Source organism: Chaetodon trifascialis, chromosome 15 (assembly GCF_039877785.1).
Source record: "Chaetodon trifascialis isolate fChaTrf1 chromosome 15, fChaTrf1.hap1, whole genome shotgun sequence".
NCBI lineage: Eukaryota > Metazoa > Chordata > Actinopteri > Chaetodontiformes > Chaetodontidae > Chaetodon > Chaetodon trifascialis.
In genome coordinates, this window is record NC_092070.1 from 9,706,121 (window position 1) to 9,721,829 (window position 15,709).

The following is a 15,709-nucleotide window of genomic DNA, read 5'->3' on the forward strand; positions in this document are numbered from 1 at the left end:
TTAGCAGGGTATTTTGGAAAACGGATATTTCCGTGTATACAACATCGTTTTCAAAAATGTTGTCATTTACATGAACCTGGATAAACACGCCGTCGAGCGCATCATAACGATGCCAAACCTATGGGCGTGAGTGTAAACACAGGTCGCTCACATGACGTTAAGTATTCAGTCGCATGTTGTGACATTTCGGAACCTAAAACGCTGTTTAACCCAGTTTACACGCCGACAAATAACCGCTGTTTTCAGAAATCTCCACTTTCGCCGGAATTTTTAAAAATGATTGTTTTCCATGAAAAAAACTCTTTTTGCGTGTAAACGAGAGGCCAAACCGCATGAAAACATATGCGTCTTCCCTAAGTGTAAACGGGGTCTCAGATCAGAGGTATGAAAACACTAGTTGACTCAACAACCGTCACTCAAGGACCACTTACTCACTTTCAACCATATACTGTATACTGCTATTTCCAGTGGCAAGAATGAACTGACAAGCTCATTTGTGTCAGAGTTAAGGTGTCATCATCGATTCAAACGTGGGGCTGATCTGTCATCGGTGTTCGTGGGCCTCAGCTTCACTGTGGCAAACGGGTTGGTGCCCCTTTAAAAACACAAAAAAAGCAATGAAGAGAGGGCATTAAGCGTGAGAAGAAGAGAAATAAAAGAGACAGAGTGGAGAAAACCAATATGAGAAAAGCATACCATCTTTGAGCCCAACAGTAAAGGTTATAATAAGAGAAATGAGCACTGCATTTCAAACTGTACAAGCATCATCTGGCAACCTGCTCACCTGAAGTGAGAGTGAGCGTCATGGCTTTAAAATGACCATAACTGACACGGTGTCAGCACTGAACCGCACTTCAATCTCAAATGGAAAGAAAGCGATTCTGTGCCATCAAGATCACTGCCCTCATCTGTTGTTCTATGATTTAATGGGTTCATGATATACTTCAAAAAATATCACCCGTCTCTGTAGCAGGGGACATGAGTGGCCTCCATTTAAGCATTTCACAACCTGTCTGTGCTTTAAAAGCAGAGCTACAGTTCCATTAACCGTACCTCGGGAAGAGTTCTGGTGGTGATCCATGTGGGTTTGATCTCTGTAGAAAAAAATAGGAGAACGGTACAGGTGAGTGGAAGCCAATCCAAACCACACAATGTAGACACATGCACTAATGGAGGCTCAGCGGGGTCCAGCACTTGACCCCTCGCCCTTTTGCTTTCAGTAGATCCTCCCACAAGCTGCTCATTGATGTGTTATTGCAGGCAGCTCCACACACACCTCTGAGTGTGTCCAGTTGAAACAAACTGCAAAATCAGATTTTCACAATGGAGATGAGCCAGGGAGCAGCAGAGACCATGCAGAGCCGTCAATGTTATAGTGAAAGAAAAACACACTTACAATGAATAATAAATCTGCTTTGTCGTTGGCCTTGATGACTTGAGAGCAAGTTTCAGAGCTAAATATTCTGCAGCGTCACTGAAAGCGGCACAAATTTCCATTATGACTATGTTCAAGACTTAAGTAAACAATTCACGAGCAAGGGCCCCTCCATCGACTGAGATGTGAATGAATTGTTTATTGAATACGAAATGTGTGAGTAGTGTCTGGCATGGTGGGAGCAGGGTGAGGGCTGTCGTGTGAGGAAGGTGTCAGGAACGATGTACCACTGCTTCTGTGCTCATTCACTGTCCCTTAAATATACCAGCAATTTGGAATATTAGTATAATCTGACGTTTTGCTTTAAAACCAGTCATTTCTAAAACATCACAGGTTAGCAGGGTCATCTATTACCTTAAGCTCCTGCCTGATCAAATCTCTCTGCATGCAGAAACAGAAATGCTTTTCAAACCACTGCGTGCTTGAATAGCACCAAAGAGAAAGGACACGAGCAGTATTATCACACCACAGCTCCCTAAAGGTTACACTGTGTACCAGACCTATTTAGTCACAAGGCCTTCAAATAGGTCTTCAGCTTAGCAGTCTCAAGTTACAGCATGCCAAAACAAGAGCACACACACACGCACACAAACATATGCACACAACCTCCTCTCCCAGACACTATCAGCAGCTGGAGCTTCCTCCCTGCATCCACCAGAAAGAGGGGTGTGGTGCCATTGAGAACAGCACCTTGCCGCAGTGCCCCTGCTGAACAGACTGGGAAATACCACCAAAGATTTACATTCTGTATCTCGTCACCTTTTTCTTTTTACTAATGCTGTAAATGTCAGCAAAAGGCCAATGATAAAAACATCTTTTCGTTTCTCAGGTGATAAAAATTAAAACTTTGAGCCTTATTAACATTAGTAACTGCAGACTAGTGTATGAGACCATGAGAAACACATTTCTAATGTTAAACACCAACTAATAGGCTTTATAAAAGATGCCTTGTTGGGAAGCGCTCCCCAAAATGTCTTTTAAAAAATACATCAAAAGAAGAAGAAAAATACAGCAAACTCCCCAAAAACTACATTTCAGCGTCAATTTGTCGACCGTGTTTAAAAAAGATTGATAATCTTTTGAGAGAGAGAGAACTGATTGGTATGAGCGACATGGACTGATGAATCAGACAAGCTGACTGACAGCCATACCTTTTCTGAATTAAACTCAGGCCTTCTGTCAAGAGTCAGTGTGACTGGTTGCACCTCAGACTGTCTATTTGAAGATGACGTCGGCGGTGGTGGAGGGGGCGGGGCTGCGTTGTAGCTTCCACTTCCGACCAGGCTGCTCATGCTGCTGCTGCTTCCCAGATTGGAGCGACTGAAGTGACAATAAAATGGAATTGTTTTGTTTGTTGAAAAAGTACAGTATGTGTCTTTTTAGCTTTCTTTCCTCTAAAAAAACTTATTGTCGTTCATAGGATACAAAAAAAAAAAAAAAAAAAAAGAGCAAAGCATGATTTGTGTTATAAAGTATGCTAGCTTACAGTATGTTTGATCCATATTAACATTCACATTTTAGGCCTTTAGCCATGGCATGTGTCCGCAGTGACTGTGCAAAGTTTCAGTTTAAAACCTCCTACTGGTTTTCCTCACAGCTATGGGTCACCCAAATATCTTAAATAGTTCATGTTATTATTCCAGGCTTGAGTTTCATGCTGACCCTCTTTTAAAAATGTTGGCCCTATAAAACAATAAGGGCGGCCTGAGGGAACTGCGAAATGTACTGCAAAATTGAAGGCACACATTATGCAGAAGGTGCAGCCTTTGGTTTAAAGCCCCTCCATCAATGTTTAATGACTGCAAATAAAGAATTAATTGTGTTTTCAATGTGCACTCACATGCAGCTATTTGGACTGCGTGAGGTGAGGCATACAAATGTTAGGCAGAGCACATACACGCTGTTTGACCACCAGATTCAAACCTACTTCTTGTGAGGTGGTAGTCTTCAAAATATTTAAAAATCTGATCACAAATAGTTTCATGACGCAAGCAAGGGGGCAGGTGTAGTTCTGTTTGCGCTTCAGAAATGCATGATGTCAGGGTCGAAGTGATTTCAACTCTCTCAGAAGTTTTGTATTTCATGGTTCCCACTCAAAGTAACACTTACAGCTCGTAATATGTTTGGTTGCTTAATGTCCTAAAGTACAGTATACTGTGGTGGTTTGGAAGAACTCTGGTATTGTGTGCTGGAGAGGTGTGGGGCTGTTTCCTGTGCTTCCTTTTTTGGCAGAGGCTGGGTGTGGTTCTCCAGGTGGCTGGGAGCTCCTACACAGCTGTGACTCGTCATAATCAGCACAGTATAAAGACTGTGGACTCATCACCAGATTGCTTCCACTACTCAATGGTATTGTTGGCCAGTTACCAGTGCTACTAGTGTTTGCTTCTTCAGTGTCTGTCCCCCACTGTATCATAATCTGTGACTTTTTCCTTTGTTTTCACAAGCTTTTGAGGCTTTAGGTTATGTTACCTTCAGACAGAGCCAGGCTAGCTGTTTCACCCATTTCCAGTCTTTATGCTAAGCTAAGCGGCTGCTGGCTGTAGCTTCATATTTACCATGAACCAAACTTGCATTTGAATGCTGGAAACTTTTCGCCATGATGTCTGGCATAGCAAGAGTCAGAGAAACAATATATGACAATATATTTCTTAATCAGCCTGCACTTAGCATAATGTAATGTTTCATGGGCATACTGAATACTTTTCACTGGATGTTTACCGAGAGCTGGTTGCATACGGAGGCTCATCCACTGCTTCCACATAGGAGGCCGGAAACCATCCCTGACTGACAGCAGAATAAAGATTGTAGTTAGTGGATGAAATGTAAATGTCATCAGGAATATTAGAAGTACACATATTTAAAACAATTACGAAAGACAAATGCACAAATGCCAAATTGACTTTGGTGATCCTCTAACTTTTCCTCGAGCGCCATCATCAGGTCAAAATATGTCCAGCATTTTGATTTATGACCAAATACCTGGCTGATGGCATTCCCATCAGCCTCAGCTGTATTTTGTGTGTGCCAATTAACTAAAGTTAACATTTTCCATTCATTTTTCATAGTGTAACTATACTCACTGTGTCTTATACTTATTCATCTTCTGTTTATTCCCAACAAACAGTAGCTTCTTGAAATGTAAAATGCATCACTCTTTCTCACCTGATTCTTCTATAGGAAACAGGTCTAGACATTAAATGTGAAACTGACCTACTGAATGGTATCAGTGTGCAACAGAGAGTGCAGCAGCAGCAAAAAAAGGACTATATATCTCACTTGAGCACCAGACATATTTATAATGTGTGCAGATGGTTAAGCAGGAGAAACAGATGCCTCCACATTCACACACCACATCACTCACTGTGAGCCGCTGTCAGCACGTCCAAACAGCCAGCCGTTCTTGGGCTGCTGCACCAGCACAGTGATCATCTCTCCCCTGGAGAAGGGCAGCAGGGTGGGGTTGGAGGCACTAGGCTGGTGGGCCACCAGCGCCCTCATGGATCTTCCTCCACCTCCACCTTCACCTCCCACTGACTCTCTTCTTGAGTAAGAAATGGTTCCCTGGGGAGACGGGACTGGAGGGATGACAAATGAACCACAGGGGAACAGAGAGAGTCGTTTGTTACGGCGCAAGTTAGATGATAAACCTTCCTAAATGGCAAAGTGATTAATTAAAAATATAAATGGCTACAATTTATTTCTTCATTCATTGTGGCCCTGGTATTCATAACTCAAAGAGTTAGCAGACTGCTAAGTGTCTTATTCTATGCATAATTATTGTGCTTGGATGGCGGAGGGTGCAGTTCATTGAATTATACAAAACAGTGTGGCATTGTTTTTCCCTCTAGCCGGTATCAGTTGGCCCACAGACAAGGAGCACGCTGCATACAGCGTTTCACAGAAGCCAAAGTGGAACACAAGTAAAACGAGAGAGAGAAACAGAGATAAAAGGCTTAAAGACTGATAAAGCGGGTGGTGGAGTGAAGGCAAAATCAGCCGTGACATACAGGCTGAGGCACTATGGGCTGCAAATGATTTACAGTCAGGACGTACTTTCATCCTAAACGTGGCATTACACAACTGGCACCAAAGTCAAGATCTTTTATAGTGCCGGTGTTAGCTGTTGACATTTTCAATTTATTGTGTTCAAACATGGTGTCAGTGAAGTGATTACTTCCAGAGGAATAAATATAGAGCTTTGGAATGAAGCCCTGTTCATATTACAGTAACCACTCACCCCTTGACGGCATATCGCCGAGGGTCGGCTCCTCTCTGTTCCTTCTGATCTCTTCCTCCTTCATCCACATCTGTACACATCACATGCACAGGTGCACATGACATGAATAAAGTTGTAAACTCTGGGTTCAAGTTATCTCACACAGACTGGCTTCTCCTGGAGGACTTGTTAGATGTTACAATGAGTAATGCACATCATGAAGCCCAACTCTAATATCTGTCTACACAGGTCTCACTCTGTTATAAGCGCTGATAAATCCCACGTCAAGACAAAACAAACACAGAATCCACGTTAATCCTCTGTTTGTTATTACAGTAGGATGAGGGATCTCTGTGATTCATTGGCACGTCACCATCTGATGAGGAACACACTGAGACTGACAGGGTTTATCACAGAGGCGTCTTTGTTATTCACTTGAATCCTAATTGCAGCCTTCATGAAAAGAACCATATGGTTTCAGACTGTGAATTATCCGTGGTGTTAATCCCGCTGTTCTGAGATGGGGAGACATCTGAATTCATACTCAGAGGCATTCCCTGATGATGTATATTAAAGATAAGAGTGTTTTGACAGGAAAATACTTATAGCCTTATCACAATCATTTTTTAATTACTTTCATACCAGAAAATATATGATTTCTGTCCCTCTTTTTCAGCCACAGGTTAATCTCCCTCAGAAAGCTTCCCTCTAACAGTATTACGCCTCACCGGTGTGATTCATCCTGATGGTTTCAAATTTAATCAGAGTCCAACCACCAGAGGGCACCGTGGTAACAAAAATATAATTGCAGTAATCACTGATTTCTCTATGACACACAGTCTGTGTGGAGGTATTAACCATTTAACCAGATAATACCCAGCTCCATCACAATATGTTTTCTTATCTCATATTTGTTTTATGGTTCCAACAAATCAGACACTTTAAAACAAAATTTTCAAGTTTTGAAAGGCTCACACTCTGTTATCCATTTCCAAACAGATCTTAAAGAGCTTCCCTCACTTCTTTATCTGAAGACAGGCTTATATTTCATGCCAGCAGCATATTCTTAGATTTCTGAAAGATTCAAATGCAATCCGACCTGCCTTGAATAATTCAGTAAACACATTAATATCTATAAACCGATAGAAACTTTGCCCTGAACTCACAGAGTTATCCACAGAGGTGAGCCGTCTGGTTGTGGGTCCTCTGGTGACGTTCACCTTGTCTGTCCAGGCATCAGCTCTCTGCTGGAGAGAGTCTCCTGTCTGCCACACACACACACACACACACACACACACACACACAGAATGTGTGTGTAAACATTAAACACACATGAAGTTACAGCAGTTTATGTTAATATTCACTGGGCAGAAAATGCCTCATAAACATGAATGTATGTTCGGTGCTGGACAATAAGAGAAGAGATGTAAACGGGTTTCCACATGTGGCCCGCGTTTATGATTAATTGTGAGAACTGTCATTATTGTTGTCATAAAAAATGGTTTCAGCTTGTCATTTCTATTATCTCTTTGTGCTTGTGAGACACACCTGCTCTCTTCAAACAGGCTAAAGCTGCAGATTTAACGGGTACTTATGGAAGCTCATTTGTGCCGTTAAAAATTTTTAAAAAAGTTGAGTGCTGGCTCACACATGACTTTCCTCTCCTGTGTGAAACTAATTTTTTATGTAGATGGTGCTTAAACTCACCAAAACAGTGACCATCGCTGACATGTTTGCTAGCAAGCTTTAGTTTAAAAGTCTTATTGGTCGTTACATATTCATTACTGCTTACTGTTGATTTTAATGTCTTGGTGTGACAAGGTGGACTGTCTTTACATGCTTGGGCTTGACACCTGGTCTCACTATCACATAATTTTCCCCTTTTGTTTCTTTATTTTGATTCTTTTATGATGATCTTTTCATCTTCTTTTCTCCTCCGTGTGACCTAAATGACCCTAAGCTGTCTGTGTTCATCTGGTAAATGTTTTCGACTTAATTTTGGCACCTTGCGCTGTTCAATGACGCACAGTGGAGTTATTTACACGCCTCTCATATCACATATCCATATTAAAAAGTAAAACTTTTTTAGGAGCCAAATATTTTTATTGGAGGGTGAGGGATAGAAAGTGTGCAGGGAGTCCTGAATTCAAACAGACAGCCTCGTTTGTCCTGCAGATGAAACTGAATCTGTCTCTGGACCTCAGAAGCCACTAATCTGTGGTTGGCCCTCCTTATGAAGGAGAGGAATTATAACATCTCACATAATGTTTACTCATCATTGTGAGTTCTCTCTGTTAGAGTGCCTTCCTGTTATTTTCCTTCTGACATTCACTGCAAAGAGTTGTAAGACAAACCGACCCATTTGGCACCTGCAGTCAATAAGCCATAACAAACCATAAAATATTGAATTCACAAATGCCACCTGAGGTAAGCTGCCTTATACCTTATACCTTATTCATGAGTTGGGCGATGGATTTTATCAGACCACAGTGTTTCTCAGCCAGGAAACGGTGTCGTCTCTCCTCCTCCTTCACAGCCTCGCTATGGCTCCTCCTGAGGAACTCCACATACTCACTGTTATCCTGAGGATGCACATATTTGACAGTAGTGTATATTCATATATTGTACAAGGACACAGTCATGTACAGTGATTATCCTCCTGCATGCAGAAAGAGGGAAACACACAAACCTGGCTGAATCCTCTCCTCAGCTGCCTCTCCAGAGCTGTTGCCTGGCTGTAGACTTCCATCTCATAATGCTTCCTGCTGTCCTGCATGGCAGAGAATTCACGTCACATCTTTTCCCATTCACTCTAATGGCTTCCCCAGTTGTGATGAGAGACTGTTACTTCTTTATCATCGGGGAGGTAAGTGAGCTATATTTCATCACATTAAATTATCAGATAACTAACTCCATGATGATGCCCTGCAGTTATTAATTGTGCTTTTCATTGCTGAAGGTAACAGCTTGTCATTCTCCTTCATGACCTTGCTGTGGCCCTGCTTTGGCCCTCACTCACTGATATGTAATCTCTGTCCACTCTAATGTTATTTTCCATCTCCTGAATGACCTCCACATTGAACGAGCGGAACTGGAAAGAGAAACACAAAATCATATTAAACACATCCTCAAAGGCTGTGATAGACAGAGAAGTGTCAAGTTGATGAAAACTTACGACTGTCTCCAGCTCCAAGACGAGTTTTCTTTGACTATCAGAGATCTGAATCAGGACATCCCCTTAAAGACAACAGCATTACATGTGACATTATACTCACTTAATGTTACTAGAAAACAATGTAATACCACATAACCTTTCCGTTTTTGTTCATTTCTATCTATTCATGAACCAATAGTCTATACTTTTATTGACTACCTAAGTACTTTATATTCTCTCAATGTCTAATTATCACAGTAATGTGTCTGCCTACCTGCCCAGGGACTACCGGTGGAAAATAGCGAAACCCAGTATGTTACAACTTCTTGTTCTATATGAGGTTAATGTTTTTGTGCATTTATGTCTCAGTTCAACCAAAGACACAGGAAAACATGAAAACTCTAAACACACACACAAACCTTAACCCAAGTCTTCACCCTAAAATCGTTTTGATTTATGTTATGGGGACTTTGAGTCCCCACACTGTGACTGTGTAAACAGATTTATGTCCCTGCAACATGAGTGATAAATGGCCACACACACGCACACCAGCTAACACACAAAACATTAAATCTTTTGCTCCACATAAAAACCAGATCGTGTCACTCTCCGGTCACACTGTCATGATATTAGTGTAGTTTTTTGTAAGAGTTGGGTGTTGGTTCTTCGGGATAAGCAATAGCAAAGAATCCTCCAGTCAGGCGTCATTACAGCATTAGAAGAGGAGGAAGAGGGCCCCAAAAGATGACGTAATTAAAAGAGAGCCTGTCAAATCTCAAATGATGGAGAAAAATGTAAAAAAAATCATGTTTGTTTCATCGACACTCAGTGACTTCCTTCGTGAACGTCATGATTCATTCAGCAAATCTGTTTCCATTACTTTGTTGGATTCTGCCTTTTTCAATTTACCACCTTTTCCACCTCTGCCAAGACTTTTTCAATAGTATTTTTAGGTTTGTTTTTCAAATATTTTTTTCTCTGTATTCATCTTTCAGCTACTCTGCCAATAACTTTGACTGGATTGTAACACTAAATCCAAGGAACAAACTAACATAGTATCTATAGGATCTCCTCTATTACAGCTGTTTTGTGAATTTGCTTGACTCATTTTACTGCTAACCAGTTCACACAGCAAGCCACTATAATAGCTGTCGGAATCTGTCTCTAATTTAGTGTCGGACTGACTGTTAAAGGTGCAAAAAGCGATTCTGGAGAAAGACAGTTGATTGTTTAGTTTCAGTCTCAGCCCCTCAGATACAGATGCTTTGGGTTGGTGGCTCAGGTGGAGCCAATGAGGGCGTAGTGAGGGACAGGTGAGGGACCTAAACATTTGATAAAACACTCAAAACTGCTTCCATGACCATGTTATAACACTGGCCTCGACCTGAGTGGGACTTGCCGCTGTCCTTGGAATTCATTTCCTCACAGTGAGAAAACACTAATGATCCATTTGGGGCGATATCTTTAACTCCAGCCACTAAACCTAACGCGACTCCCCTTAGTGTGGCTGGGTTAAGTGAGCGGAGCACGGCCCGCTGCCTGTCATCATCTATTATTCATGCTGTCTGCTGCCATCTGATAGCCACTCTGCCATCACTCTACTCTTGGCTTGAACTGACATAAAGACAAACTCAAACATGCACTGTGTTGCAATCCAACTTTGAACTGAACTCTTGACAAGAGGAGAAATCTAACTATACAGTTCTGCCGTAGTCTTGACTTGACCTGAGCACAATACAAATTTTAGCTGAGTCTGAGCTGCAGGTAAAAGCCTTTATAAGCACTAACTGTAAAAGATACTGTAAAATACATTCATTCAGTAACTTCTCACAGTCTGTTCTACACATCAAAGAGTATGCTAATCATGCACACCTACAATTTACATTTGCGCAAGGTCTTAGTAATTATGAAAGGAGAAATAAAGTACTGCCTGAGGGTGAACTTTGGTCTTCAGGATAGAGAAGAATATTGTTTAATTAGTTATGCCCATAAACAGAAGACAAAATGCTCACATCCTGGATTATAGATACAGAAAGCCAAACTGCATGAACGTGTGTTCACACATACCCAGGGAGTGTGAGGACATGGTGTGGAAAGCCTTCTCTCCAATCCTTGAAAGGGCACTGAAGTAGGCCTCGCTTGTTACAGCAAGAGCTGAAACACACAAACACACACAGTCATTTGAAATGCAAATTGTTTGGTACAATTCATTTCCCTGGCAAAGGATTACAAATGCAGGTAAACAGAGTGATTCATTACAAAAATGGAATGGAAAGGTTTCAGATATCCAAATCACCATTTAAACAATTATGTCTCTCCAATCATTTGGAAATGTGTTCATTTAAAACACAGTAGCATAAAGTCAGAATGAAATCAGTTTTCAGATCTTGCTCTTTGCTCTCATCGTTATCAATCAGTACATATTAACCGCCTTTCTACTGTACTTCCATACAAAGCCAAAATGCTGAAACGACATACACGGTTTAGCCTTTAGACTAGAGTCTGACTTCTCAACATCTGTTTTAACATTTAAAATGTTTAATGGCACAGACATGTCTAATTTCAAAGAAAATAGCACGTTAATTTGTGCTCACTACAAACCTCAGCTGAAAAACAAAATCCAGTTAAAGCTTGATGGGGATATCCACGGTTAGCCTTAGCCCAAGCTAAATATATTTATGCTATTTTATCCACTTAGCTGCTTCGTGTAACACATTTTGTTGAACTTTGTGAACTTTTCTGCGGTTTTGTTTATTGTACAACATAAATACGGTAGTAGCTAAATCTAATGAGCTAAATCTAAAAACTGCTGCTCATGCTAAAAGGTAACTAGCCTAGCCTAGCAGAGTAGCACCAGCTAGCATTTCAGCTTTTAACACTAGTGGTATTCATGATGTTGGTGTGGTTAAGTTTCTTTTAAATTTCATATTTTAATGTATTTAATTGCAGTATTATATTGTAAATTAAATTATTAAATACATTTGGTAATTTCTAATACGTTATAGATGGAAAGCTACACAGTTTACCCAATCAGTCTCAAAACATTAAAGAACTTTTTTTTTTTTCAACTTTAGTCATCTCTCGTTACTGTTATTTGTCTTTGTAGAGCAGTATACACCAAACAGTGTGAAAACACAGTTTTAAATAGGTAGTCCTGGTCCTTGATTATGATTTTCTGGGTGGTGGAAAGAGATGGATGAGATAGGGGAGGAAAGAAAAGGAGACACACTGAAATTATTGAGAAAGAAATAGAAGGGCTTGAATGGTCAAGACACTTGAACAGACTGCGGTGCTTTCGCTGTTTGTGACCTGGTGGGCAGAGAAAGATCTGGCTCTGATTTTAAAACAGTAACCAAAATAGAGCTTAGCCAGGCTCAGATTTATGCTACTGTGAAAGCGGAGAAAGGTGGACCCTATGGTTTTCTTGCTGGGGCCCAAACTACAAGGCTGCTGGAGCAATATCTTTACTTCTGGCAATGTGCAATTAAAACACCCCTGTATCAGGTGTGCTAACATAACTGGACACTACTTTAACTATTGCACAGTTAATGACGATATCCATTAATAAGTGTTAATAATCACCCCAATATTTAAGCAGGCTTTCCACTGCATGTTGCTTGGCAACCATTCTGTTAATCGTCCCTGAACAATGACACCACTCAACGGAAGAATGATTATTTGTTATCACTAAATTACAGCAATATTTTGGTTGCCAGGTGCTCATTTTATGAAACCTGGCCAGGTATATGTCGTCAGCATTTTACACAAGCAGTAAGACAAACAAGGCCATTGTTCACAGTGAGTCTGACAACGCCCCTTAGCTGGTCTAAAATCACTTTAATCGCTTTATTTGACCCATCTTCAGCCCGGTGTCAACCCACATCCCCGAGCAGAGCTATTCTGGTCTTTTTGACATGCGTGAGTTGTAGCTGGATTTTCAGCAGCTGAGAAAAGCTTGCCTTGTTTTTGCAACAGCCTCTGTGCAGGTGGCAATGACAGACATCAGAATCTGTATTAGTGTCTGTGGTGCAGTGGTGCTATGAATCATTTGTCGACAGTGTTGCATTAGCACTCTTGCATATCTTAAACAAACACCTATGATGTAGAGTAACGTATAAAAGCATCGCCATATAAAACTGCCTCTAGCTGAATCTCATTTGTATTTCAACATTTTAAAGACCTTTCACACTGAACACACCGCACAGGGATTAGAGGTGATTATGGTGTGAATAATTAAGACATAAAATGTCGACGCAATTACTTTATGTTCAGATTCAAATTAAAAGTTAAATCCTGGCTCTGCAATGACCTCCTCTCACAGAAACACAGTCAAAAATAGAGCATCAAAATAAATTCAGCACTGTTAGGCCAAGGCTGCATCCAATATCCTAAATCCCTGCTTCTGTTTATGGAAATCAAATTTAGTTGTGGGGCCTTGCTTGTCTGCTCACAATATGCTCATAACAACCTGTGTTACAGGCTTGTAACCAAGGATTTAAAAGCACAAAGATATCCCCAAAGCATATGGACTTTGGAATCAGGTGAAATAGATACCTGGCAGCTCCCATATTGTCTGTACCGTCGTTGCAGTTTGTTTAGTTTATAGCACTTGTAAAGGTAGGTGTGGGAATATCCCATACAGAATACCTTAAAGTGAGACATTATCAGTAGCATATTGTTCTTTCTTTCTGTCCTACCTCGGAAAGCTTGGATGTAGCTCTGACCCAGTGAAACCAGTTTCTGAAGGCTTGGATTGAACTCCTCCGTCAAGTTCTGTTTGGGAAAAACAAACACACACACGTATGCCACAGTTACTGCTGGGTTTTGAAAGTCAGAGAAACTTTAAGACCCACCTAAAGGAGAATCAATAAAATCCGTCTTTAATTCAATCTGTATTTATGAGCACAAGTCCTCCCTCCCAACACCGGAGCTCAGACAGACTAAGACTCGGCTGTTATCAAGCAAACCAAGTACTCCTTGAATTGGCGTCATGTTTGCTTGGCAGAAATGACATTAGGAGATTAACTGTTTCCATGTTCTCCAGAAACTCTCAGTTTCCTGAAGAATCAAACACAGGACAGGCCCTTCTGCAAGCACTCTTGCTCATGTGGTTATTTATTGCACTCATCTATCTCACAGGTAAGTTTGTGATCTAATTTGAGCAGCTAGCCCACACACAAGAATCTTCTACATACCAAGTAAATCTCCAAGGTGGAGCGATGCAGTTGATCACTATTCATCCCCGACATGTTAATATCCAGAATAGTGCAACTGTCAATGAAACCTTGAGAGGGTCTGCAGGTCTTATATCATCCGGCGAGTGAAGCAAAGCCTCTGTGAGGAAATAGAGTTAATCGTATTGAACTGGACGTGGAGCTGAAGAGAGGAGGCACCTCAGTGTGTTGGTAATCGACACCACTGTGGCCTGAGAGAGACCGGAGTAAATAATTAAACATGGCTCAGCTATAAAACACACGGACATGCTATAAACCCTGACTGTTTGGACGTGTGTTAGTGTGGTGTGTGTCTGTGTGTGCTTGGCCACATCGTATGTTTTATTCAAGACTATAACAGAGAGCTGTTGTATGTATGCCTGAAATCAAGATGTCTGTATATCTATATCTACATTATACACACACACACACACACACACACACACACACACACACACACACACACACACACACATACATACATACATACATACATACATACATATACATATACATATACATATACATATACATATACACACTATCTTCAGGTGTGGTTTAATACATATTTGTGAGTATTTACAGCAGCAGGATGGTGTATGTGGGATTGACTTCAATGTTCATCATAACATATTTGTTGTATGATCAGGAACGTGTCACCTGGTGCACAGGTGTGACTCACTAGCTATAAGACTTTGGCTCAGAGCGTTAACCAGCGGCCTTGGATGCACAGACTGTTCTTGTTATCTCTTTCTGGTGTGTTTTGCTGTTTTGATGATTTGCTGATGACAAAATAGATTCCCTTCCCTCTCCTTTAATATCAGTTCTTCAAACATTGCGTCATTCTGACTAATTCAACACTGAAGTAAGATACCCAAAGACTATATTATACTATGCTATATTTTTTTCTAAATAGGTATTTCTCTGCTTGACTGTGCTCTGTCTGCTTTGTGAGGTTAAAATCTGATTGATTGAAGTGTGATTTGTGTTGATTGCTTATTGAGCTGTCAGAGGAAACAGGCTTCTATTGCCCAGCAGCCATCAGGTTCATTGTATTACTAATTAATAGAGGGTGTGGTTGGCATTTCAGTAGCCAAATGAGCAATCAGCACTTGTTTGGAGCGGTAGTTCATCTAAAGAAGAATCAGTCAAGCAAAGACAATGGAGTCTCTCGCAGGAGTCTTCCCTGGGAGGACAAGTGGGACGGTGGGGGCTAAGTATCTTCTTGGTTTACTTTATCTTCTTCCTTGCACTTGAAGCAGTTCAGATTATTTGATGTACTTGCATGATTCTTGCAGTTTTGGGTCATATCCATATGGTGCATGCACTTACTCTGAGTAGCTTTGGCTGAAACCATCAACCAAATAAATGTAAGTAAACTGTGTAGTTTTGTTCTGGAGACCAAAGAGGCTGAAAATTACTTGCATAGGTAGTGGTGGAGTTAGCATCAACTCTGAGGAAAACCAAAGTGAAAAACATGTCTTCTACACACATGGATGTGAAAAGCAATTGAATTACCACAAACTTGCTGCACTGCATCTGTCTCAGTAAAGTAGAAGAATAGTGTCTCTGTGTGGATGATGCCCTTGAATATTTCTTTTTTTCTCTTGCATGTTTCTGTCCTCTTTCCAGGTCTTTGCGGTGAAGTGGAGGTCATGTGAAGTTGCTCGTCTTCCCAGTTTGTCAGTCCT

General features: G+C 40.9%; 1 protein-coding gene across 1 annotated transcript; it reads right to left on the reverse strand.

Moving 5' to 3' along the window:
* Positions 1–516: 516 nt before the first annotated feature.
* Positions 517–14,054, reverse strand: baiap2l2a (BAR/IMD domain containing adaptor protein 2 like 2a). Its single transcript, XM_070982092.1, is given in 14 exon segments — positions 517–595; positions 1,054–1,094; positions 2,587–2,734; positions 4,136–4,219; positions 4,797–5,010; positions 5,673–5,742; positions 6,818–6,916; positions 8,102–8,233; positions 8,341–8,421; positions 8,671–8,742; positions 8,827–8,888; positions 10,873–10,959; positions 13,503–13,578; positions 14,001–14,054. Coding segments are annotated over 14 exon segments (1,299 nt in total).
* Between the last annotated feature and the right edge of the window lie 1,655 nt (positions 14,055–15,709).